The sequence below is a fragment of the Cervus canadensis genome, chromosome 2 (genome assembly GCF_019320065.1).
Source record: "Cervus canadensis isolate Bull #8, Minnesota chromosome 2, ASM1932006v1, whole genome shotgun sequence".
Taxonomy (NCBI): domain Eukaryota; kingdom Metazoa; phylum Chordata; class Mammalia; order Artiodactyla; family Cervidae; genus Cervus; species Cervus canadensis.
In genome coordinates, this window is record NC_057387.1 from 84,553,592 (window position 1) to 84,581,491 (window position 27,900).

Consider the following 27,900-nt stretch of genomic DNA (forward strand, 5'->3'; position numbering starts at 1 on the left):
GTATTAGTCCATTTTACTAGGTGTGTCATTTGTCTGCATGAGGCTGGCATCCAAACTCCAGGGATTCTCAGTGGCACCTGGCTTTCCGTTGATGTTATTTTCTCCCCTCAGTGACCACACACAGGAGGGCTAACAGGATTCTGGCATTTCTGTTTCCTTCTATACTATACTTTACCAGAGCTCATCAGTTGTGTTTAGGCTGGGAATACTTGTCAATCAAAAGCTGACAATCAATATATACAAAAAGATCACAACCACCATGTTGTTAACACCAGTCATGGGGCTTGGAGTAAATGCATAAGAGGATTTAAGGTAAGGAGGTACAGTAATGGCAGCAAATATTTCCACATTTGTTTCCCCTACCCTGATTTCCATGTTTGGTTATTGTGGTGACATTCTTCTTGGCTCCGGTGTCCAAGGTAGTGTTTCCTTAGATAAACCAGATAAACTGTTTCTCCGTAGAAACCTGCTGACAAATCAGGAATCCACCTTCCCTGCTACTTCCCAGGGGTCAGTCTGAGGGAGAAGCAGGATAAGCTTGCCCAGGGCTACCAAGTGTGAGGGCCTTTCTGGCTGACCTCCATGGCTGTCCCAGGCCCAACTTCTAACTCTTATCTACCATGTGGCACCTCTTTGACCCAGGCCATCTCAACAGACCAGAAGCAAAACCTAGCTAAGGAAGGAAGTAGGGAGGAGGCAGATCACAGGTATGACTTTTATGATGTGCTTTATGGTTTCCAAGCCACTTAAAGTCCATTATTTCTTCTGATCTTTATAGTAGCTTTTCCTTTAGAGATGGAATCATTGTCCATCTTGAATCTTCTGAATGAAAATGAAATCACTCACAACATAACTGATTTGCTCAAGGCCTCACTAGAGATGGCAAAGCTGGGGTTTGGTTCCAGTTTCCTCTGAGTCTAGTTCCTGTGATGTAGCTAGAGGCACTGGATGCTGTCCCCTCACTTCTGAGCAGGTGCCCTGCCTTGGGCTGGTGTGGGAAAGCTCATTCTTCCTGCTTTCCTTCACACCCCCACCCCAATATCTTCAGCCCCGAGGAACAGCACAGAGCTGGTGGCTGACTGGGGCAAGGGTCAAGCTCACTCTGAACTTCAGGCTCAACTTTTCATTCTCGGGAGGCCTGAAGGTAAATTTTTGTAGAAGTGAAGTAAAGAAAATAAACAACTCAGTTCTGGCCAACTGTTCTCCAAGGCACATCCGCTTTCCTGAAAGACAAAAATATGAGTACCTGCTCAGGTGGTCTGTGCCAGCAAGGACTGAAATCTTCCAACACATCTTGCAAAACCTGAGCAAACGGCAGGCCTCCCTGGCCCTGGGCCTTTATGCACTCAGCTTTTTTGATCACAACCACCTGGCGTAACCTAAGCCTGGAGAGATCATTCCACAATGACACACTCCAGTGCCTTCAGGGGTCAGATGGTTCAGCAACAGTGAAGGTGCAGGCTGTGGATGAAACAAGTGAGCGGCCAAGGTTGACCTATAAATGTGGTTGAGCCAAAAGTCTTACAAAAATCCATTAGCAAACGATAAGGACAAAAGCAGACAAAAGCAAAACTCTGTGTTTACCTCTCTCAATTTAAAAAAGAAATTGTTGAAAATTAAAAGAAAGTAAATGTCAAAGCAAGGTTTCTCAAGTATGAAGCACCTTTTCCCCATGTCAAGTTTCCCTTCATCATGACCGGGAATCTCCCTGCCAGGGTTCCCCATGCAGGGCCAACCTCAACTCATCCCATCTGTGTTTACCTGCTCCAGGCTTCCCCCAGCCTCTCCTCTTCATGATGCCTTCTTCCCCAACTTGGGCAACACCACCCCACAATAGGCTTTATCATCATCTCTCTTGTGGGTGTTTTAATAGATCACTTTCTCCCTAATCAGTATATGTTCACAGCAAAAATGAAAAATAAAAAATGTGTGAAAAGTATAAAAATATTAAAACATGTTTTAATCCCCAAATCCAGAAAAACCCTTGTTAACATCTGACATAGTTCCTCACTATCTCAATAAAGATTCTCCTGGACACCATCAGTGGGATTATCCTCTGAAGTTAGTTCTGAGCATGACTTTTGCTACATTTTGCTTCCCCATGTAATGAAATATTCTTAGAAAATGGTTAATGCAGTATGCCTCTATTTTGTCATCTGCCTGTAACCAGTTGTTGAGGAAATAAAATTAGAGTTTCAGATAGACTGAAAACCACAATCACAAAAAACTAACCAATCTGATCACATGGACCACAGCCTTGTCTAACTCAAGCCTATGAGCCATGCTGTGTAGGGCCACTGAAGACAGACAGGACATGGTGGAGAGTTCTGACAAAACATGGTCCCATGGAGAAGGGAATGGCAAACCCCTTCAGTATTCTTGCCTTGAGAACCCCATTAACAGTATGAAAAGGCAAAAAGATAAGACACTGAAAGATGAACTCCCCAGGTCGGTAGGTGCATATGCTACTGGAGAAAAGTGGAGAAATAACTCCAGATAGAATGAAGAGATGGAACCAAAGCAAAAACAACACCCAGTTGTGGATATGACTGGTGATAGAAGTAAAGTCTGATGCTGTAAAGAGCAATATTGCATAGGAACCTGGAATGTTAGGTCCCAAATTAGAAGTGGTCAAACAGGAGGTGGCAAGAGTGAATGTCAACATTTTAGGAATCAGCAAACTAAATGGACTGGAATGGGTGAAATTAACTCAGATGACCATTATATTTACTACTGTGGGCAGGAATCACTTAGAAGAAATGGAATACCCATTATGGTCAACAAAAGAGTCTGAAATGCAGTACTTGGATGCAATCTCATAAATGACAGAATGATCTCTGTTTGTTTCCAAGGCAAACCATTCAATATCATAGTAATCCAAGTCTATGCCCCAACCAGTAATGCTGAAGAAGCTAAAGTTGAACGGTTCTATGAAGACCTACAAGACCTTCTAGAACTAACACCCAAAAAGGATGTTCTTTTCCTTATAGGGGACTGGAAGGCAAAAGTAGGAAGTCAAGAAATACCCAGAGTAATAGGCAAATTTGGCCTTGGAGTACAAAATGAAGCAGGGCAAAGGTTAATAGACTTTTACTAAGAGAACGCACTGGTCATAGCAAACACCCTCTTACAACAATGCAAGAGAAGACTCTACACATGGACATCACCAGAGAGTCAATACCAGAATCAGATTGATTATATTCTTTGTAGCTAAAGATGGAGAAGCTCTATGCAGTCAGCAAAAACAAGACCGGGAGCTGACTGTGGCTCCGCTCATGAACTCTTTATTGCCAAATTCAGAGTTAAATTGAAGAAAGTAGGGAAAACCACTAGACCATTCAGGTATGACCTATATCAAGTCCCTTATGATTATACAGTGGAAGTGGCAAATAGATTCAAGGCATTAGATGTGATAGACAGAGTGTCTGAAGAACTATGGATGGAGGTTCATGACATTGTACAAGAGGCAGGGATCAAGACCATCCCCAAGAAAAAGAAATGCAAAAAGGCAAAATGGTTGTCTGAGAAGGCCTTACAAATAGCTATGAAAAGAACAGAAGCAAAAGGCAAAGGAGATAAGGAAAGATATACCCATTTGAATACAGAATTTCAAAGAATAGCAAGGAGAGATAAGAAAGCCTCAAGTATCAATGCAAAGAAACAGAGGAAAACAACAGAATGGGAAAGACCAGAGATCTCTTCAAGAAAATCATAGATACCAAGAGAACTTTTCATGTAAAGATGGGCACAATAAAGGACAGAAATGGTAGGGACCTAACTGAAGCAGAAGATATTAAGTAGAGGTGGCAAGAATACACAGAAGAAGTATACAAAAAAGATCTTCATGACCCAGATAATCATGATGGTGAGATCACTCACCTAGAGCCAGACATCCTGGAATGCAAAGTCAAGTGGGCCTAAGGAAGCATCACTATGAACAAAGCAAGTGGAGGTGATGGAATTCCAGTTGAGCTATTTGAAATCCTAAAAGATGATGCTGTGAAAGTGCTGAACTCAACAAGCCAGCAAATTTGGAAAACTCAGCAGGGGCCACAGGGCTGGAAAAGGTCAGTTTTCATTCCAATCCCCCAAAAAGGTAATGCCAAAGAATATTCAAACTACTGCACAATTTCACTCATCTCAAATGCTCGCAAAGTAATGCTCAAAATTCTCCAAGCCAGGCTTCAACAATACGTGAATCATGAACTTCCAGATGTTCAAGCTGGATTGAGAAAAGGCAGAGGAACCAGAGATCAAATTGCCAACATCCATTGGATCATCAAAAAAGCAAGAGAGTCCAGAAAAATATCTACTTCTGCTTTATTGACTATGCCAAAGCCTTTGACTGTGTGGATCACAATAAACTGTGGAAAATTCTGAAAGAGATGGGAATACAAGACTACCTGACCTGCCTCCTGAGAAATCTGTATGCAGATCAGGAAGCAAGAGTTAGAACTGGACATGGAAAAACAGACTGGTTCCAAATCGGGAAAGGAGTATGTCAAGGCTGTATATTGTCACTCTGCTTATTTAACTTAATATGCAGAGAAATGCTGGGCTGGATGAAGCACAAGCTGGAATCAAGATTGCCAGGAGAAATATCAATAACCTCAGATATGCAGATGACACCATCCTTATGGCAGAAAGTGAAGAAGAACTAAAGAGCCTCTTGATGAAAGTGAAAGAAGAGAGTGAAAAAGTTGTCTTAAAGCTCAACATTCAGAAAACTAAGATCATGGCATCTGGTCCCATCACTTCATGGCAAATAGATGGGGAAACAGTGGAAACAGTGGCTGACTTTATTTTTTGGGGCTCCAAAATCACTGCAGATGGTGACTACAGCCATGAAATTAAAAGACACTTACTCCTTGGGAGAAAAGCTATGACCAACCTAGACAGCATATTAAAAAGCAGAAACATTACTTTGCCAACAAAGGTCCATCTAGTCAAAGCTATGGTTTTTCCAGTGGTCATGTATGGATGTGAGAGTTGGACTATAAAGAAAGCTGAGCACTGAAAAATTGATGCTTTTGAACTGTGGTGTTGCAGAAGGCTCTTGAGAGTCCCTTGGACTGCAAGGAGATCTAACCAGTCCATCCTAAAGGAAATCAGTCGTGAATATTCATTGGAAGGACTGATGCTGAAGCTCCATTACTTTGGCCACCTGATGCAAAGAACTGACTCATTTGAAAAGACCCTGATGCTGGGAAAGTTTGAAAGTGGGACCAGAGGGGACAACAGAGGATGAGATGTTTGGATGGCATCACCGACTCAATGGACATGAGTTTGAGTGAACTCTGGGAGTTGGTGATGGACAGGGAGGCATGGCATGTTGCAGTCCGTGAGGTTGCAAAGAGTCGGACATGACTGAGCAACTGAACTGAACAGAAAAAATGAAGAAATTGGCTTAAATTTCAGCAAATGAGAAAATTTGTTTAGATGGAATCAAGTCAGCTTTATTATAAATACCCAAAATTCTCCTAGAATAATCCATGTAGTGGGATAAAAGTGGACCCTTGGAGTCAGGATCCAGGGTTACATTACTGGTTCCATCAGTAGCCAGCTCTGGACTTTGAGTAAATAGCTTATTTTCATCGACATATACAATTTTCACTATTCAAACTGGTAAAATAATTGCTCTCCTAAGCACAATATATGGTTCTTCAAAGATACCAGTAAAACAGGAGATTTGAGTTTGATTTATAAGTCATGAAAAGAAGGACTACCTTATTTCAAGGCTTCATCCGGATTATGGGAAACACGGACTTTCTTCTTGGTGCATGCACTACCTCACCATCACCAACTAACCAGGCCAGTTACTAGAAATGAGAGGACTGATCTAGGGTTTTTGACAGACTATCTTCCTAATCATATCTCCATGATTTAGTGATATTTCTGAAAATTGAGGACTCAGACTCTTGCCTTTCATGAAGATATCTGCTGCTTTATTGGATCAAAAGGGAAAACTTAAATGAAGAAAAGAAAATATATGTTTGCATAATACCTTTGTAATCTCCCCAACTGTGCATATCTCCTAATTCCACACCTAACCTTTCCAAGAGAAGGGAGGGTGCTTTTCACACCCCATTCCTTCAGGGAAGCTTTCTTTATAAAGTGCTGGATCAAGTATGAGGCAAAGCAACTGAGCCCTAAAGATGGGAGTATGGTGGGAATAAACCTGACAGCAGTGTTGACACTTTAAGTCAGTGGATTTTTCTGGTTTCTATTTCCTGTTCTGTTTAGCTAGTCCTCATTTAGTCACAGTTGAGGGAATCCCCAAATTGCTAGCTTGGTCTGAATCACTCTTCCTGGGCAGAAAGAAAGATAGGGAGATCACCTGACTGCAATACTGGCTCCAATTTCCCCCCTCTCCCGGTACCCCCATCATTTGCAATGTGATTTCATAACCCTTCCCATAAAAATTGTGCTATTTTCCCTTTCCCTTGAACTGGGGCTCACAGTATGACCTGCTTGGGCACCAGAATGCAGTGGGAGTGATGGTCACCAATTCCCAGCCTGGCCCTTGGGAGGCACTGTGTGCTTTCTTCCCTCCTGGGGTCTTGTCTTCTACATGTACATCAGATGGGATAGCTTGCTAGAGAAGGAAACTTGGAAAAGAGCCCTATTGTCCCAGCTGATGTCATCCTAGATCAGCCTTCAGCCAACTGACCTCCCAAATGGGCAAGAGAGCCCAGCTAAGAACAGTGGAGCTCTCAGTTCAACTGTAGCCTTGTGAGCAATAATATACACTTAATGTTTTAAGTCATTGAGTTTGCCATCTTTGTAATGCAGCAATGTAATAATTGATACATATGATATGAATTTAGTGAATCTTAAAATGGAAGGGCCTTTAAGTAGGAAATTTCTAAGTGTGTTAGGGAGAGCACTAGATTAGAACTACATATATAACCAACAAGGACCTACTGTATAGCATAGGGAACTATACTCAATATTTTGTAATAACCAGTAAGGTGAAACCTAGAAAGAAAAAGATATATATTATCTATAACTAAATCTTTACCATGTGAGTCAGTAGCTCAGCTGGTAAAGAATCTGTCTGCAATGCAGGAGACCCTAGTTTGATCCTTGGATCAGGAAGATCCCTTGGAGAAGGGATAGGTTACCCACTCCAGTATTCTTGGGCTTTCCTGGTGGTTCAGTCAGTAGAGAATCTGTCTGCAAAGTGGGAGACCTGGGTTTGATCCGTGGGTTTGGGAAGACCCACTGGCAGAGGGAGAGCATGGCAACCCACTCTAGTATTCTTGCCTGGAGAATCCCCACGGACAGAGGAGCCTCATGGGCTGTAGTCCATGGGGTCACAAAGAGTCGGACCTGACTGAGCATCTAAGCACATAACTAAATCACTTTGCTGTACATCTGAAACTAATACAATATTGTAAATCAACTATACTTCAACAAAAATTTAAAAGAAACCAGAAACTTGAGTCTTCGGCCCTTTTATGCCAATTCCTTGGGCACACAACCTTGGATGAGAAATAACTTTCTCTTAATCCTAATTTCCTTTCATTGAGAAAGGAGATACTAATTGTTTTCCTAATTGTTAATAATTGGGTTGCTGTAAGTATAAAATAAAATAATTTGCTTGAAATGAAATCTGTAATAGGAAGGAGGTGTTTCAACTCTAACAAAAAATACAGTGAAGCAAGAAAAATTATAACATTTAAGATAAAACAGCTGAAACTCCTTACTATAATAAGAAACATAAAGATCTTGTAGGCAGGAAGTCTAGGCTTCCCAGGTGGCGCTAGTGATAAGAATCCACCTGCCAATGCAGTAGACTTAGAAGACATGGGTTCAAACCCTGGGTTGGGAAGATTCCCTGGAGGAGGGCATGGCAATCCATCCAGTATTCTTGCCTGGAGAATCCCATGGACAGAGGAGCCTGGCAGGCTATAGCCCTTAGGGTTGCAAAGAGTCAGACATGACTGAAGCGACTTAGTACACACCAGGGGAGACAAGAAGTCTGGAAGGTTTTCCTACGTCTCATGTCTGCTTTCATATAAAAAGTGACTTGTCCAAGTGAGCAAAGGTGGCATAGAACCAGAGAAAGAAAGACAGAAGATCTAATTGGAATCAGTCCAGATACACACAGGACAGCACCCTATAGCAGAAAAGCCTAGGCTCTGTATCATGCCTACATGAGGTCAATTTCCAGTCCCTCCCTTTCTGTGCCTTTGTGGCATGATCAATTAGATTATACTGCCACAAAAAGTCAATGCATATTTAATTTAACTAAATGATAAGAAAACTGTTGTGAAATTCAGAGCATTCACTCACTGTAGCATTTAGTTACTTTCTTGGGAGACGTTTCTAGGAAGTGCATAGGCTTTATTTGATAAACGTGGTCAACACTGAGTTCAACCTCTGCTCCGTGAGCTTTATGACTATAGATACCATAGTTGACCCTGTTAAGCTTTATCCCTTATCCCCAGTGTGGTGACTGAAATTTGGACCTTATAACTTAAAGGTAGAACACATGGTCCATAAAAGTTGCACTGGTTTTTTTTCTACCTAATCATTGTCATATTCTCAAGGCTGCATAATTGACATATAATAGGTACTCAGAAAACATTTATAGAATTAAGGATTTTGGAAATTATTTAAAATGATCTCAGCAACATACTTAACTCATTACCTGGTATATATAAGATTTTTCCTTCCTCATTTCACAAAGTTATGAGTAAAACACCCCTTTGGAATTGGCTGGCTGGGAAACATGAGAGAAAGAGTTTTCTCTGCATTTGCTTTCATATATTTCAAGTTATACACCATGTAAATGTATTAACTAGATTTGTAAAGGATTGCTGTTATTCAGTCACTAAGTTGTGTCTGACTCTTTGCAACCCCATGTACTGCACTACACAGACTTCTCTGTACTTTACTATCTCTCAGAATTTGTTCAAACTCATGTCCATAGAGTTGGTGATGCTATCAAACCATCTCATTTAAAAAAGTAAAAGGACTGCTTCAGGAAGAACGTATAGATAGAATCTCATCTACTTAAGCCCATGGCACCTAGAGTCACTTGTAATGCCCATAATGATAAGGAAGCAGTCCCTTTACTGGAACCTCCCCTACCCCTTTCTTAGCAATTAGCTTTATGTTTTTGTGAGTGGGAGGCACTAAAAAGATCTTGAAACACTTTAAGTTCTATAAAGATGGCAAGTGCCCAACCTTCTCTTGTGGGTAACAGGCAAAGGCAAAGTTCCTCTCCCCAAAGTTTCTGGGGACCAAACAATTTAAAGCTGAAATCTCCATCAGAGTCAAGCCAGGGCTTAGGATGTAAGAGAATGAATCCTGGTGATGCTTAGCCCAGGGAAACCTGCAATGCACCCACAGCAAGAGTGAGTCACGCTAGGCAGGGCTATCTAGAGACATGCCAACTAAAGCAAGGCATCACAAGAAGAGGAGGGAAGGGCTGAGAGAAGAGCTCTGGGTTCCCACACTCCTATTTCCAGATACTCACCTATTGAAAAAGGCAGAAAGGATTCCCTTTTCTTAAACTGTCCATTTTCCAAGAAATGCTCTGGATTGAAGGTGTCAGGGGTGGCCCACTCTGCGGGGTCCCTGTGCAGTGCAGTCAGGTTGGTCACGACCACGGTGCCCTGGAGAAATCAGGAGACTCATGCAAGACACAACACACACGACAGATGTGTGCCGAGGGGCAGCAGTCCCCCGGGCTCCCACATCAAGGCTGATTGAACTTCTTCAGCCTCCCCACCCCTGTACCTGCTAAGTTCAACCCCTAGGACCCTGCTCTTTGCCATGGGACAGCTTACAGTGATGGACTGGAATTGTCTGCTGGGAATTTTATCAGCAAAATGTGACTACTCTTACTGCAGAATGGGAAGGTATGTGCATTAATGAGAGAATAATGTGACAGTGGGCTGGCACTTCTGGACCAAAATCAACCCAGTTGCTCAGTGAAGTGGTAAATATGGCAGCCTCCCCAACATGAAAAATGTTTCATTCATCTGTTTCTCCCATTCTCTTCCCTCCATTATCTCACACATTCCAGAGAAGGTTTAATAATAGAATCAAGTCACCCAGTGGAAAGAACCACTATCCTTCCCAGCTTGCAGCAAGAAACCCAAGAGTCCTCCTTAACGCCCCTCTTTACTTCATTCCACCTTAATTCTATCCTTTTCCAGGCGGTCAATTTTCCTTGAAATTCCTCTTGATTATATCACCTCCATGTTATTTCCCCCCACTGCCTGGTCCAAGATACCACCTTGGTTGTCCATACTCCTAACGTAGGCCTAACTACAAATCTATATCCTCTCCCCGCTTCAAAGTGCTTCACACACTGAAAGCAGAGTTAGCTCTGGACATGATTTAGTTATGTCACTCCTATCCACCCAACACTCCTGGAACTTGATAAAAACCATCCAAATAGTTCTCATCACTCAGATTAAGGACATATCACCAGCCCTCTATCTGAGTCACAGTCCTTCTGCCTACACTCCCACTACATCAAGCCTTTTTCAGTTTCTCTATCATACCACTTGTTCCCATACCTTTTTGCATGGTGGCCTCTGGGCATCTTCATGCCAGTGACTACTCACTAGACCTGCCAGTGCCAGGGTCTTTGTCCCTGCCATGAGCCCCAGCTGCCCCCTGCCTCTGCAGGAGACCTTCCAATATTAGTAGGTAGATCTGGTCCAGACTCTTATGAGGTCACTGCTATTTTCCCATGGGTCTCAGTGTGCACATGACCCAAGAGTAGAGTTGATGCTTCCTACAAAAAAAGGCTGGTGACATTCAAAGCCAGATTCTCGGGGGTTCCTCCTGATGCCAGACCCTCAGGCTGGGAAGATTGCCTTGGGGCTCAGGATTTTCACTCCTGTGGCAGAACTTCTGTAGTATAATTGTTCTCCAGTTTGCAAGTTGCCCACTCAGTGGGTAAGGGTCTTGCAGAACAGTACATTAGGAAAAAAAAAAATCTTACAAAACCAATCTCTTGACCTAGGATGGTTCTCTGGAGCTAAATGACTTGCTATGAATATGTGAAGATCACCTATAATATCACCTAGACCTCAGAATTCATCCATAAGATGGTCAATCAGCAAGAAAATAGTTAATGAAATCGCTGCAGGAATAGCTGCTTCTCCAAGAGCTGCAGGGACCATGACCTAGGTGAGCCCAAAGCAGAGGCTCTTCTGGTTTTATCTCGAAATCAACACCAGGTTCGACACACTCTGAGGGACTCAGACAAACTGAAATGGATCTATGGAAATGGACTAAGGTGTTGAGAAAGCAAAACTGTGAATGTGCGGTGTGCAGAGGGGGCACTTGTGAGGACAGGAGAGCTGATTGCTGAGATCCTAAGAGTGATTGGCAGAGCGCAGAACTGCCTTTGTGAGGACAGGGAACTTAACAGGGTCCTACTGAGAACAATTTAAGGAGCTTCTTTTAAAGCAAAATAGAGCAACTCCTGTGGAGAAAACATGGCATAGTGCAAAAAAGATGAGCCTGGGGCCCAGAACACATCTATTTCTTTAACTCAACTCTTGTCACTTTGTACACCAGAGATTTTATGCAAGATCAATCAGCTCTGAGCCTTCATTATAAATTTGTTAAAAAGAAAAAAGAATTATTCTGAGGACTGATTAAGTTGAAAGAACCTATATAGTCCATAGTACATGGTCACTGCTTAAAAACCATTTGTTCTTTCACTCCTTTTGGATATTCAATGTGCACAGGCTTGGATTGATTCCCTTGTGAGGTAGTCCCATCAAGAGACTGTAAGTCAAGGCTGGAAGCAATACCTGTGGGGATATTATGTTAGAAACACCAGTTTAATGTGATGTTGGCCCAGGAGATTTCAACTGTCTCTCATATTTCAACATTCTAAACCCCCAGGATTTTGAAACAGAATTATCCAAAATAAGTCTGGCAGATCCCTATCCTGTGAAAAGCTCTCCCATGGCAAAGAAAAGGACCTCATGGCAAAGTCTGACTGAGAATTGCTGCCTGCAGTTTCCCCACAAGAATTAACAATGCACGTCAGGTAGTAAAAAGAACGAGAAATCTCATAGCAGAGAAAAGCCAGCCTTTGTCTAAACATGTTTGACGTAGGAATCCCCCTTCTCCTCTAGAACGACTATTAACATTTATTTGAACTAATATTCTAAAGACCCCATGTAAAGAAAAATATCTAGAATTACATCAGTGGTAATATATCTCCCTCTCCAATTAAGCGTTTCCCTAAGACAAGAAAACACATCACATTTGCCATTGAGATTCCCATCATTTACAAATACAAGCTTGGAGATCTGAGGCTGTTGGTGTGAGCCCCTAATTACCTTGGGCAGGTGGTATCCGGCCAGGGTGGTGTCCACTGCCACCTCCCGGGGCACGTTCAGAGGGATGATGTTCCCCATTCGCAGCACCTCGTGGATGACAGCGTTGGTGTAGGGCATGGACTCTCGCGCGGCTGTGCTTGGCTGTTGTGATTGGCCGAGCACCCTGTCAATCTCAGCTTGGACTTTTTCTGAAAAAAGCAGAGGTGGTTCTATTATTCTGTTTTCCCATAACTCTCCTTGAATCTGGTTGAGTTAAGGAATGAAATAACCAGCATCAAAATGGCTATCTTAGGCTCTCCAGACTAGCTTCTCAGCTGAGGCATGAGAGTGGAAAGTGGGCCCTGGTGTGAGACAAATTAGGTGGAAAACTCTTGCTCAACAACATTCCTGCTGCGAGTTCCTAAAGCTGTGTGAGCCTCAGGTTCCTCTTATTAGTGAGGGTGAATCAACATTCACTTTAGGAATATTGAGACATAGATGAACCAATTTATGGAAGCATACTGACCTGGCCTAGGCCCATCCACTAATGAGCTCACCTTGGATTTCGGGGTTCAGGGCCATGTAGAGCAGCCCCCAGCGCAGAGTGGTTGAAGTTGTCTCTGTTCCAGCAAAGAAGAGGTCCAGGGTGTTGTAGATGAGGTTTTCTTCACGGAAACTTGAAGCAGCATCACCCTTCTGCTAGAAAATACAGTGATTATTGGCTTATCCAGATGGTTCTAAGTTGCCACAACATAGAAGGCTTCACCCTAGAGAGAACATAGGAGGAGAGATTCCCCCAAGAGAAATGACTTTTCCTTTGACCATCTCAGCACGCAGAGGCTTATTATTGCAGTATCATTAGCATCTTCCTGCTCCAAGTGCTGGAAGCTTTTGTCACCTTAGATGGATGAAAATTGAGAGAATCTTTTTATTTCCATATTTTGGGAGAATCTATTATTATATTGGAAATATAATAATATTTGCATTCCAATATTAGCCACACCTTTCACTATATGTACAACTTGACCAAGTTACTAAACCTCTCAAACACTCTGTGTTCAATATTCACTCCTCAATTGGCATTATGAACTATGTGAGATGCAAAGGTCATATAAGAAATCCTCAACAAATGTTTGTATTGATACCAGAAAGAATAAAATGAATTTCTCTAAAGTACAATTCTCAACGATTCCCCATTAACATCCTCCTTAGGTTAAACTTCTCTGATTCCAACAATCATTCCTCATGGCACTCCAGCATCTTCACCACTTTGCTATAGGAGCTTCAATGTGTCAGTGTTCCTCTGTGTGCCTGCACACCTTGTAACAAGTGAAGTCTCCTCTCAGGAGGAATCAATACTTCTATTAATGGTATAACAATAAGGTGAAATAAGAGAGGAGACAGAAAAAAAAAATTCACCATTCTTTCAACTCTAAAAGTTGAAAATGAGTCAAAAATGATGACACTGATGCAATGATGAGTATTAACCTCAGGACTTAATGTGTTAAAGGATCTATATCCAATTTGGCCTTTTCCCTGCATCTCATAAACAACATTTGAAAGTGCATGAAATAGGGAGGAGGGAGGAAGGCAAAAGTCCTCCACTTGAGACTAACCTTTGGCATCTGACTCAGCTTCACTTATACTCTGCGCTGGGGAACTGGGGAAGGGGTAGGGGACTGGACATTGGTACAAGTAATAATGAAACAATGCTTCTTTTCCCTATTGTGTACAGGTCTTTCAGATATGGGTAGAGGATAGAAATAGACTATCAAAAGGCAGTATATGTGGGCTTTCCAAAGACCTCAAGCTGAATACTCTTAAACCAATATCTTTATTTCAAATGTATCATCAATTCTGAGCTATTGATATTTCTATACTCTGAAATAGTGTCTCTATTTTTCCAACCTTGTGCTAGGCTGAATAATGACCCACAAAAATGTCCATGTCCTAATCTCTGGAACGGGTAAATGTTTTTTGACAGATGGAACTTTGTAGATATCATGAAATTAAGGATCTTGATATGGATTATCCTAGCATGCCCATTGTAATCAGAAGAGTATAAGAGGAGACAAGGAGCAAATTAAGAGAAGACGTGAGGACAGCGGAAAAGAAGACATTACATCAATGGCTTTGAAGACTGAGGAAAGGGGCGTGAGTTCAGGGGTACAGGCAGCCTCTAGATGCTGGAAAAGCCCATCAGTGGATTCTGCCCTAGAGCCTCAAAAGAGCCAGCCTGCCCCAACCTTGACTTGATAAATGTTGGTGTTTTAAGCCACCAAGTTTGTGGTGATCTCTGACAGCAGCAATAAGATATCAGAATCACCTCATTTGCTCTTTAAGAACACTACTCAGGAAAACACTCAGGTTCCTTCACCTTTTCTATTTCCTGGAGATAAGCATCAATGAAGTCTCTTGCTTCAGCAGGATTCCAGTCTCTCTTGTGGTTTTCAATCATTTTGGCAACAAACATTTTCAGTTTCTCCAAATTACTAAAGAGGGTTTGGTGGGGACCCGGAAGGAAATTCATTATCCTTGGAAAGACATTGTAGAGCTGATGGAGAAAACAAAAGAGTCATGGAGACAAGGAGGTACCCGTTCTCCGCTTTTGAAGACAAGGAAACCATTGTATCTCTATATGTATTTTCTTTGCTTACATTAACCCTTGGAGTCACCCTTGACTCATCTTCTCTGTCACATCCCTCTTCTTTCCCCTCTGGCAAAGCATTTCAACACTCCATCCAAAATAGAACCATCTTCAGACCACTTCTCAGTGCTCCATGTGTTTGTCATTCTAGGACAAAGCCCCAGCATTTCTTACCTAGATGCTTTAAGGCCTCCCAACAATTTCCCTGATTCTCTCCTCAACCCCTTTCCCAGTCTATTTTCCACTGAGCTGCCGGAGAGATCATTTAACAGTTTAATCAGATCATTCCACTATTTATCTTTCAATCCTCCAATGACTTTCCATGACATTTAGACAAATTCTACATCATTCTCCTGGCCTGGAGCTCTACATGAGCTGGCCTCTTCCACTTCTGTCCCCTCTTCTGCTATCACTCGCTACCATCTTACTCTCTCTTAGTTCAGCTCCATTGGTCTCTGTGACAACATCAAGAATGACAATGTTGAGTCTTTTCCATTCACTATTCGTTCAGTGAAGATTGGTCTTCCTCTGGAATTTGTATAATCCTAGCCTTTTATTTCATTCAGGTTGGCTCTTGCTTGGAGATATCTTACCTGATAATCCTATAATGCAGTACTTCTGGAACCTCTTCCCATTCCCTTATTTTATATTTCTTCATGACATTTTCCTCTAATATGTGTGTATATATCTTTGTGTATGAAACACCTCTTTCTAGCTAGCTAGTTAGTTATGTTAAACATAGATATGTGTTTATGTATCTTACCATTATGATGTATTCTTCATGTGGCTAAGACATTTTTCATAAAATTAAGTGTATTTTGGATATATTTTCCCTAAAAATATCTGGTAGAAAACAGCCCAACATAATGGAAAATTGCCTAGACTTAAAATGAAACATACATGCCTTTGAATACTAGCTCTACTGCTTTCTAGCTATAAGGCTTTGGGAATAATAACAATGGTAATAATGACAATAATGAAGATGACGATGTAATTTGTCCGGGCTTAGTATAATCTGCTGCCACTGGCGCACCAGGGTTATTTTCCTTACTCAATCACATGAGATCTATTCCACACTTAACACACAGCCAGTGGATCACTATGTGAATATGCTTAAGCATTCCCATATCTACTTGCATACTTTAGGATGCTCCATTTCATCTTTAAAGGGTTGTTGCAAAAATTGACTGAAATAAAGTATATGCAATTGTCAGTCTTACTGCCTGATCTATTTTGGGTCTCTAAAAAATGCATATTACCCCCTGCCTTACTGCCTCATCCAACCTTCTCAGGAATTTCTTTTCCCTGGGAATAGTCAACACATGTCACTGAGGTCCCAGACTTCCTAAGTTCTGTCTTAATAGTAAGGAAGAAAATGGAATTACTGAATGGAGGGGTTACCATGATTAGAAGTGACAATAAGAAATGTTGTTCAAAAATAATACTGACAATAATCATCATAGTAGTTCACACTCATTATGTCCATTTTCTGTGCCAGGATTCACCAGGTTAGGTGAGATGGGTTCAAAAATCTCCAGGCAATGTTACTTGTTAAAAATGATTACAAGTAAATCCTCCTTTACATACACAAGGGTTTACCCCAACACTTAGGGCTGATTTTCCCCTAACAGTGCCTTCCAAATAAACAAAAGGGGCTGAGAGACCAAGCAGATGAGCAGAGCTTTTGACAGACTTAAAACCCTAGCAGGACAAAAGGAGACAGCAGGGACTACCAAGGACAGGGTGAGGGTTGAATCCCTTAAATCAATATCCTAGACATTTAGAAAACTGGTAGTAACAAGTGTGGATGGGCATGGAAATAGACCAACAGGTGGAACCATTAAGGATTTTTACATACAGGTGCATATGCAACAGAAATGAGTGGATGTGTCAACATGAACAATAAAACAGGAATGTTTATGGCAGCTTTATTCATAACATCCTCAAATTAGAAATCCCTTATATGTTCAATAAATCTGCAAGCATTATTTAAGAGAATAACAATCAATGGCACCTGCATGCAGAGGAAAACTACACAGAGTAAATTAGAAGACCCAATAAACAAATTTCAAAACAATGAGCTGAGTTAGAGCCAGGCACAGAAGCATACATCTGAGGATCACAGAGGTGTGGGACTAGGGAGGGACATGGACAGAAGGGACTCAATAGTGATGGCAGTATTCTGTTTTTTAAGGAAAAGAATGTAGTGTATACCTGTAAGTCATGTAAAGTACTGTACTTTACACAAATGTTAGTAATGTTATTTATCAATGGTAAATATTTGACAATATTATAAAAATCATTAAAGTCAACAGATTGATTTCAAACAAGTTTGTGCCGAAGTCAATTTCAAAAGGTTATCTTTTAGCTACAAAGAAAAGGAAGACCCCATCTAATCTGTGACAGACATTAGCCTAATGTCTTTATGCAAGATAGGAAGTGACAACTGCCTCACCTGGCAGCACACTGATGTGTGCAGATTTAAGACCTCGTCCAGCAGCCTCAGCAGCTCCTGGAACTGATCATCCTGGTAATCAAACCGCTCCCCGAAGGTGATGGAGCAAATAATATTGGAAACGGCATTGTTGATTGTGAAGTGAGGGTCGAAAGGCTGTCCTGGAGGAGGAAGAAGAGATGGAGCCTTCAGATAGGATTGTTTCTATTTTACAGAGATTCTACTCTGTGTGACATATGACACATTGACTACAGACCACTTCTGAGACTGTGACCCCAGGGTCTGACAACCCCAGGGTCTAACAACTATTCTGTCAATGCCTGGGAAGTCAAACTGATGACCAGTACTTAAAACCAATAACGTGTTTAATACCAATCTTTTTCTTAATTCATGAGCCACACGGGGGCAGGTCATGGTTAGCTGTTCCCTGTTATCCCCTCAGAGCCCTACACAATTCTGGGCTCAGGAAAGGCAGGTAGGCACTGATGAACATCTGGTTAATGAATATATGAGCCACGGTCCCTGCACCTGTCCTATGACATGCTCACCATTCTCCTCTCTTATCGTCTGGATGAGGTAGGAGGCCTCCTCCTGAATGCGTTCCTCTAAGCTCTTCTTTCCTAAACCAAAGTTCCTAAGAGTTGTCAGGGCAAACCTTCTTTGTTCCTTCCATATGTGGCCACTGGACATGATCAAGCCTGGGAAAAGAAAGCCAACATTATGCAAAAAAGCCAACAAGACCCGTGATGTATCAAAAGGAAGAAAAAGGGCTTTAAGATGCTTGAAATTATTCAGAGAAATAATTTCAAAGCATTTGATATAATGGGTTGAATTTACTGATTGCTTGCAATGCTGGTGACAGTATTTTTAATGCATTCTGGGATTTAGTACTTACTCTCTAATATACTTCTATATATATCACTACTGCCAAACCAGCACCCCAATTTTGTTGATGAGAAAATTGAGGCACAGGAGATAAAAGTACACTCTGCAAGGTCACAGAGGTGGAGCAGCAGAACAGGCATTCATTTTCAAGTCTGCCTGACTCTGATGCCCATGCTTTGATTACTTGTCACATACTATATTTGTTATGCTACATACTAAGCATGCACTAAAGGACTAGACAAAATCAAAACTCATAAGGTGAAAGTGCTTAAAGATCTAAAGATAGATGAATCACCCAAGAAAACAAAGAATTGTGAATGGTGTGCAGAAAGAAAATCACAGGCAAAGGATAAAAAAATCCATCATGAGGGGTGCAGAGAACTTCATTTATTTTATAACACAGGGGAGACCACCACCCTCTCAATTCTTCATTCCAGTACACTCTTCCACTCCTTCCAATATCTCCCTTTCACTTCTACCACCTTAGTGAAGTGGCCCTCCCTGCTGTTCAGTCCAGGATCCTTTTCAGCCTCATGTTGATGTGTCAACAGCATGAGATGTTTTTTTCTTGAAACACTCTTTTCCAGTGGTGCTCAGGACACCAGGCTCTCCAGACTGTTTTACTAATTCTCTGACTTCACAGAAATCATCATACCTTCAGTTAACTTATCTCCTATCAAATTTTGAAATGATGGACCTTTTCAAGCTTGGGTCAAAGCCTCTTCTCTTCTTACCCTTATCCTCCATTTTTACTAAATCTTGGCAACTCCAAATATTTCAAATGACATCTACTGATGTGAATGTCTATATCTGTGCCTCAGCTGCAGACATGTAACCAATTGTCTGCTTGACTCTCTTGGCTTCACACTCAGCATATTCACGACTCAGTTAATGATTTGCTCCATACAACTCACCACCCAGGCCAACGAACACCTTGTTCTCCTCCACATTTTCCTTTTTTCCTTTACCTACCCATTTGGGTGTCTACCTCATTCTCCCTCCATCTAGGTCATCATGTCCTATTGAATATGCCTCCTGAATAGCTTAAATCAACTTGTCTTCACAGTCACTCTCCTAGTGTAATCTACTGGACTGCCATTTCTTGCCACCTCCCTAGTTCAGGCCACCACCTTTTCTCCCTTAAAATTCTATAATAGTCTTTTGGTCCTTTTAATCCATTCTTTACATTGAAGCTTAGAGAAGTCTTTAAAACTTACCATGTAAGTATATTGATTCCTTTTACTACTTAAACATTCAGAAGCCTGCATTGTGATTAGGATAAAAAGCTATATCCTTAAACATGAACTATTTCTGGCCAAACTTAGCATCTTCATCTTCATTTAATTATCTCCATTTAAACTCTGTTCTTCTAACATTGGATACCTTTCAATTCTTCAGTTCACTGTCCTTTTTCCCATCTTAGAAACTTTTCATATTCTATTCCCTCTAGTGGATTGCTTCTTCATTTTATTATTTGTTATTTACTTAAAATAGCTTTTCCTGAGTCTCAGGACCAGATTTGATACCCATACTAAGTGAACCCTGCTCTTATCTTCATAAAAGTAAGGCATTAAATTTTAGTACTTGATACTGTCTCTCTTAATAGCATGTAAATTACACAAAAATCAATAATTTTTTTCTGTCACTGGTGCCTCTAGTCCTAGGTTCTCATGGCAGATGATCGAGTGAATGGATGTAGAATAATGGGTGAAGTATTTCAAAGAGGGATTGAGAAATACCTGAAAAAATGGTGTTTTTGTAGAAGTATAGATTTAAGTTTTTCATTTAGTTTTTTGAAAATATAAGTTAATTTAGTGACCATGCTAACTATTCATGCCAAACTCTTTTAACATAGATAGAAGGTTTGAGATACCTTTGGGGCACAGCCTTAATAATAGAGCAAAAGGAACTGGAGGCAAGAAGGGAATCACTTAGTCAACAGGAACAAGCTGATCCACATCGTTTTCTAGGGGAAGAGATCTGAGTGGGAAAGCAGAAAGAGAGCCTGAGGACGCATTGCCTTTTCTCTGCTTAAACAACACATCACATCACTGAGTGATGAGGATACTTATTTATCAAAGCATCCAGAGTGAGTTCATGCAGGTGATGTCGCTTCTCCCAAATCCCTGACATTAGAGCTGACTCTGCCAGTTGTCCTGAGGGAGTGCCTTCAACAGGGAAACATGGGCACTCTAGTTCCTTATGGGGAGCTTGGTCCCTGGGATTGTTGGAGACACTTTCTGCAGACCATAAGAATATGAAACATATGCTAACCAATGTAAGAACTTACCTTTATTGTTAAAGATATGCTCTTGGAGAGGCATTACGGGGCGGCTGGAAAAGTTTTGGCCTTGGTGGACAAGTGCTTCTTTAATTAAGGGTAATCCAGTTACAAGAACAGAAGGAGATGTACCAAAATCCAAGCTAAAAACATTCCCATATTTCTTCACAAACTGAAAAATAGTAGAAGAGTCACAGTTATACATACACATGTCTGTGTGTCCTAGAATGGAGGGTATGTAGAGCTGTGGGAGATTATATTGAGGGGAATCATGTGTTTGTGTGTGTGTGTGTGTGTGTGTGTGTGTGTACCTTGGGCTGTTGGAAATATTTCTGCCTGTTTCCATTTCTCTTGCTGTCAACTTGACTTCAGTTCAATCCACTACAGGATGTAGACATTCATTGTAAATACTCATACATACGTTCATCTTACTTGGATTGAGTGAGCATATGTATCTTGAGAATAAGGCATAAGGATACAATAAAATAAGCAAGGTCTCTAACCTCAAGCATCTTAGAGTCTAGTGAAGGGAGAGAATTCAGCCCATGTGACTCACCAGAGAAGGCAGAGATATGTTTAGTGAATGTCTGGTGTAGAAAGTATGGACTTCATAGAAAATCATATCTGTTTAACCACAAGACAGTGTCCCCTTCTTCATCAGGTTCTAGGTGGCAAAAAAATTCATTACAGGGCTAGGACCAGTCATAGAAAAGAGCTCACTAGCTGGAGCCATGTTAACTCTATGGTTGGCTAGCTGTGAGATCAGGAAAGTTGTTTCACTTTTTTTTGGAGCCTCCACTCCCCATGTATAAGAGGGAGAAAATGATTTTTCGCTTACAGTTTCTGGGCGGGGTAATTTCCTGGCTGTCCAGTGGTCAGGACTTGGACTTTCAGTTCCACGGACACAGGTTTAACCCTGGACGGGGAACTAAAATCTCACAAGCAGGGCAGTGTGCTCTCTACAGCCCCAAAAAAGGGGAAAGAAAATTTCTGTGAGGAAGAAAGAGAATAGCAATGGGAAAGACAGTTTGTTTTCTGACACTGGCAGACAGCCACTCTAGACTCTGGGGAATGAATGGGCTCCGAGAGAAAAGCAGCATAGGTGCAGTGGCTCAAGGGGGCAGACAGGAGAGAGCAAAGGGCTGATGTACAGGAGGAAGGTGCTGGTGGCCACAGACAACCACATCCACTGGGAGCCACGTTAACCACCTTCCACCTTTTGTCTCATTTCCCTCACACCACCCTATGACGGTGTGCATTCCCTACTAGGGAAGCTAGACCAAGATTATCTTTTTTTGACTGCACCACACAGCTGTGGGTCCTTAGTTCCCTGAACAGGGATTGAACTCGTGCCTCCTGCAGTGGAAGCTCATTTTCTTAACCACTCGTCCATCCACCCTATGGCAGTAATGATATTACTCATGTTTTAGTAAGGAAAATGAGTCATGGAGAAGTAACTTAGCCAAAGTGACAAAGATATAAGGACTGGAGGTATTTGTAAGATATAAGGACAAAGACATAAAGCTGAAATAGCACTGGGAACTTAGAGTTTACTGGATGTGACAGCAATAAACTGAGAATGAGAGTAAAGGGGCAGTGAGAGGAGAGAGAGAGCGTGCGAGTGAAAGGAAGAGTGTCTGGGTGTGTCACACACACATAAGGGTCCTGGGGCTAGGATAGGTTCCTGGAAAGAATACCTCTCACTTGTGTAGGGAGATGGAATACAGGGCCGGAAACGTACTATGAGCTAGACCAAGAATGTCTTAATGTCAAGTGAAACACTTTATATCTTGTTTTGTTTGCAATTAAAAATTGAATAGGAGAGGTAAGGTGAGCGCTTAGTACTTGGATTTTGAAGGCATACAAATCCCTTTGTATCCAGCTTCCACTGGTTATTTTCTATGTGATACTTGGTCAAGTTATTTAACTTCTCTCTGTCTCAGTTTCCAAATACATAAAATGAGGGCTCTTACAAATTCTCATCTTTAGGATTCTGGGGTTAGTAATCATAATACTAAGGTTAATGATAAAATTATGTATTTTTATTGATATGTTTGGGAGTGTATTTTAGCAAAAGATTTCTTGTAAGATATTGACAAAGAAATGGAGGGGAAGTGGCCAGAGAACACTCCAGAGAACATGAAGGGAGCCCATGCAGCAATCAGGCCAGAGAAGTGATGCCTCATTTCCAATCAAAAACTTTTTTTTTTTTCTTGAATTGGTTACTATAAATGTTTGAAGAGAGGGGGAGGGAGTTAGATATATAAACTGAGCATCAACTGTATGCTAGGCACCCTGGCAGTAAGCTGTTAATCCTAACTAATTTGGTTCTTATAACAACTCTATAATGTATGCCCAGTTTTCAGAAAAAGAGGCACAGAGATATAGTGCATAGCTGATGGGCATAAAGTAGGACTGCTTCTAATTTGCTCTGTATGTCTCATCCTTAAAGAAAGCATGGGCAGATTCTCTCTTCTGCCGAGTGATGGAACTCCCTAATGATTAACTGGTCACATTACCCCTCACTTAATTTCACGTGAATCCAATGGGACGTGAGTAGTGGTGATGTGTGCATCTTCTGGGTCGTGTTCTTAAAGGAAAGTTGCTTCTCTCCACCTCTCACTTTCCCCTTTTCATGGCACAGAACTTACACATGACACTGTTGCAGGACCAGAGCAACAAGACAGAAGCACTGTAATTTTAGATGACCTTGTGAAGCAAAGCAGTCTTCCTATCCTGGTCTTCCTGCCTACATCTCAACCTACTTGTGAGAGACAAATAAATTTCAGTCTTTTTTACACCACTGTATTTTGGAATCTTTTTGTTACAAGCAACTCTATACAAACCCTCACAGTGTATTTAACCACCTTATCTACCATTTTCCCTTCTTAGTCCAATAAGAAATTTTTCTTATTCACATAAATGTTCTATAATAAGCCAGACAGCTATGGTAGAGAATGTTGAGAAAATGGGGGAAAAAATCATGCTAAACAAATCAGCCTGTTTCTTCACTGCCTTCTCATTTTGTTTTAGCTCAAGTCGCTTCTCCAATTTAAAATCTCCTGTCCACTTTACTCCACAGAGCCACTTGTCTCTGTTCAAGTTCAGCCAAATTTATTTCAACATTCTATGGAGGGTATCCCCATGGATTCCCATTCACAATGAACCCACCTAATGACATCTCATTTGGTTACCAAAAATTTATACCACACATCTCACCATATACTCTTCTTGTATTATACCTGTCATATGATAAGCACTTCCTAAATGCCTGTTGGATAAGTGCAACCCTGCACAAATCAATTATCTGCTAACTATATCATGAAAAGTCAAGTAGCATAAGTAGAGACCAGATTAAGATTCAAGTCCTTCTTTGGCCATTTTCAGTGTTGAGTAACTTAGGCAAATCACTTAGCTTTCAGTTTCCTTAGCCTTAAAATGGAGAAACAACCTCAGATGATACAATAAGCTGTGCATGCATAGCACGTAAACTTTAGAGCAAACACTTAAAGCACCAAACAAAGAAATGTACTAAAAACACTACAGTTAAATTAGAAAGGAATTCTTAAAAATGTTCAAGTGACCCACAGGAAGACCAGAGAGGAGAAACAGAGGAACAAAAAACAGTGAAAAATAGAAAGTGAATAGTAAAATGGCATAGTTAAGTGTTCACACATCAAAGTGAAAGTCTCTCAATCCTGTCCAACTCTTTGTGACTCCATGGACTATACAGTCCATGGAATTCTCCAGGCCAGAATACCGGAGTGGGTAGCCTTTCCCTTCTCCAGGGGATCTTCCTGATCCAGGCATCGAACCAGGGTCTCCAGCATTACAGGAGAGCTGAGCTACCAGGGAATCCTTCAGACATCAAAAGTTACACTAAATACAAATGTTCTAGATTCACCAATTAAAAGAGATATTGGCACAATGAAAAAATGACCCACCTATATGTTCTATATAAAAACTCATTTTAAGTATAATCATATAAGCAGGTTAAAAGTGAATGAATGGAGAAGCATATAGTATGCAAATCCTAATTAAAAGAGAGCTGGTGTGGCTCTATTATATCAGATAACATTCAGGCAAAGAAAATCATCAGGGATAAAGAAGAACATGTAATAACTAAAGAGCCAATTCACCAAGATAACATAACAATTTTAATGGGCATGAGCCAAATAAAAAGAGCTGCCAAATGTATAAAGTAAAACTATCAGAACTGATTTGACACATAAACTTCTAATTACAGTTGGAAACTTTAACATGCCTCTCCTAATAATTGACAGAATTAGCAGATAAAAAGTCAACAAAGGTATAGAAGCACTAAACAATACACTCACCTCTTCAAGTCTATCTGATATATAGTACAGAATGCTCCAACAACAGCAGCAGAAGACATTATTTCAAGTATGCATGGACTCCATTTTAGGTCATAAAACCAATCTTTATATATCAGTTCAAAGTTGAAATACAGTATATATCCTCTGACCCTAATGAATGCCAACTGTAAATCATTAACAGAAAGAAATCAGGAAGATCTTCCAAAACTTGGAAATTAAACAGCACAATTCTTAAAGAAAGGCACAGGTTTAGAATCTTGGCATCTTAGCTTTAAAATTCTATATACTCATCCTATCACTTAGTGCAACCAATTGGCTGTTTCTTCCAGAAAGTGATGAAGCCATCTCCATCTGAACTTGAGTTTGTAATATAGGCTTGTGTTGAAAGTGCCCCAGGAATTTCTAGGGAACTAGAACTATTCTTTTTTGAGCACCAACTATAAGCTATTTTAACACTGAGCATTCCTTTTATTTAATCATCACAACCACTTACCACAGTGTTGTCAGTCAGGAAGGTGCCTGTGCTGAGAGGCAGGGAGGCAGTTGATTCTTGAGACAGTGTTGAGTGATGAAGTGAATTTTAAGGAATTCAGAACGGCCACAGTTAGGGAGCCTTAATGGGAGATGACTATAAAGTGGAAAGAGGCTACAAGAAGGGATCCCTAAGGAATATGAACTCTAGGAAGCAGCAGAAAGCACTAAGAAAATCTAGGCAGAGGATGACATTTTTAAATGAATACTTTAGTGAGAGTGAATTGCAGATGGAGGAACCTGAAGATGAGGAACTCTGTCCTTGTGTGGATGGAAGCAATGCAGTTGAAAAATCATGAGGATTTAGGTAGGGATGGCTCAGCAGGTAGAGTCCACCTGCAATGCAGGAGGCAAAGGAGACTCAGGTTCGATCCCCAATTCTGAAAGATCCCCTGAAGGAAATGGCAACCCACTCCAGTATTCTTGCCTGAAAAGAATCTCACGGACAGAGGACACTGGTGAGCTACAGTCTATGGGATTATAAAGAGCTGGATATGACTGTGCGACTAAACACATGCACATACATCCTCATTTTACATATGGGAAACGGAACCTCCAAGAGGGGAAGTATAGCATTCACCCATACCTACATCAAGAATAAAATTATTGAAAAGACAAGCGATCATACTATAAATAGAATGTCCCAGTAGTATGTAACCAGACACAACAAAATGACTTTATTTTATTACTATTTTTTTGAAATGACTTTAAAACATGTGTCTGTCACACTCCAGACTCTAATAAAAGAAACAGAAGAGACAAAGAGTCACTTGGTCAGTCAAAAACATTTAGTGAGTATATAGAGGGGATTCTGAAGCATATTCTATCCAAGGATCCCTGACATGAGAGAAAAGACGCAGATGTTTAAGCTCCTGGAAGTATGTGAGGCTTCAGATGAGAGTTACAGTTCAATATTTACACTTTTTTCCATCAGCTATATGGATCAAGAAACACTTTTTGTTTTGTACAATAAACCTGCAGCCCCTATCTCCCCCAAAGCAGATCATGTCGGGACACTTAAATAGTAAACAGTTAACAATAGTTCACCCCTAGAAAGCGCAGCTGGAATCATTCCGGTTGATGGTGAGGAAAGAGAAGCTCAAAGTAGGGTGTACCCGGTTCCCGATTTAGCTTCAGAAACCCCCGTGCTCCGGTCCTCGGTACCAGAATGGCCCTTGTCCTGCAGGTAGGGTCAGGTCGCGGTTCTGACACCTTCACCCAGTCCTACCTGCTGAAGCGTCAGGTGCACCTTCTCAGGGTTCAGCTGAAGCGAGTTGCCTACAAAGGGCAGGCCCGCAGGCCCTGGCGGGAAGCTTTTTGGACGCCGCCTTTTGAGGAAATCAGCAATGAAGAGAAAAGCGGCAGCCCCCAGGAGGAGAGTGCCAGGACGGACAGCCGCCCAGAGGGCCGCCGCCAGGGAGCCCAGTACCTCCAACATGGCTGCGACGTCTTGTCCCTCTTCTGTGCTCTGAGCGGCGAGAATCCCCGAGGCTCTGTGCCTCTGGGCTCTCAGCCGGGTTCCCAGGCCCCGCCCCATCCTACTGTCTCACCCCGCCCTTCCCTCCTCCCACCACTGCTCTTCCCTTCCCCCAGAGCTCAGCTAAGCCCCACCCCTGGCTCCAGGTGGCACGGGTCCACCTTACCTCTCCTTGTTCTTCCTGAGGTCCTGCCTCCTCCTCCCCTCGCCCCAACTTTCCCCCACCTGTATCTGTCCTTCTCTGGGCTGGAGCCCAGCCTGCCTGCTACCCACTAGATGTCAGGCATGGGATTCCCTGGAGAACATACTTGGATCTGAGAGAAAGCTAGGCTGGGAGGCTTTTTGTGTGCACTGAAAGAATACTCACAACCTAAACATGGAGAGTTATGTTTTATTCCATGAAAAGTTTAGGACTTCAAGTTAGTTCAGTTCATTTCAGTTGCTCAGTCGTGTCCGACTCTTTGTGACCCCATGGACTGCAGCATGCCAGGCCTCCCTGTCCATCACCAGCGCCCGGAACTTGCTCATATCATGTCCACTGAGTTGGTGATGCCATCCAAGCATCTCATCCTCTGTCATCCCCTTCTCTTCCTGCCTTTAATCTTTCCCAACATAAGGGTCTTGTCCAAGGAGTCAGTTCTTCACATCAGGTGGCCAAAGTATTAAGAGTTTCAGCTTCAGCATCAGTCCTTCCATTGAATATTCAGGACTGATTTCCTTTAGGATTGACTGGTTGGATCTCCTTGCAGTCCAAGGGACTCTCAAGTCTTCTCCAACACCACAGTTCAAAAGAATCAATTCTTTGGAGCTCAGCTTTCTTTATAGTCCAACTCTTACATCCATACATGACCAATGGAAAAACCATAGCCTTGACTAGACGGACCTTTGTCAGCAAAGTAATGTCTGTGCTTTTTAATATGCTGTCTAGGTTGGTCATAGCTTTTCTTCCAAGGAGCAAGCATCTTTTTATTTCATGACTGCA

The 27,900-nt window shown here is 41.6% G+C and overlaps 1 protein-coding gene across 1 annotated transcript; it reads right to left on the bottom strand.

Moving 5' to 3' along the window:
* Nucleotides 1-214: 214 nt before the first annotated feature.
* LOC122436914 (cytochrome P450 2J2-like) lies at nt 215-26,959 on the bottom strand. Its single transcript, XM_043461175.1, has 9 exons — nt 26,670-26,959; nt 20,583-20,745; nt 17,956-18,105; nt 17,408-17,568; nt 14,683-14,859; nt 12,863-13,004; nt 12,327-12,514; nt 9,488-9,626; nt 215-1,223 (listed from the first exon to the last, which is right to left on the bottom strand). Exons 1-9 carry the CDS (start codon nt 26,877-26,879, stop codon nt 1,045-1,047), a joined length of 1,509 nt encoding a protein of 502 aa, XP_043317110.1. The 5' UTR covers nt 26,880-26,959; the 3' UTR covers nt 215-1,044.
* Between the last annotated feature and the right edge of the window lie 941 nt (nt 26,960-27,900).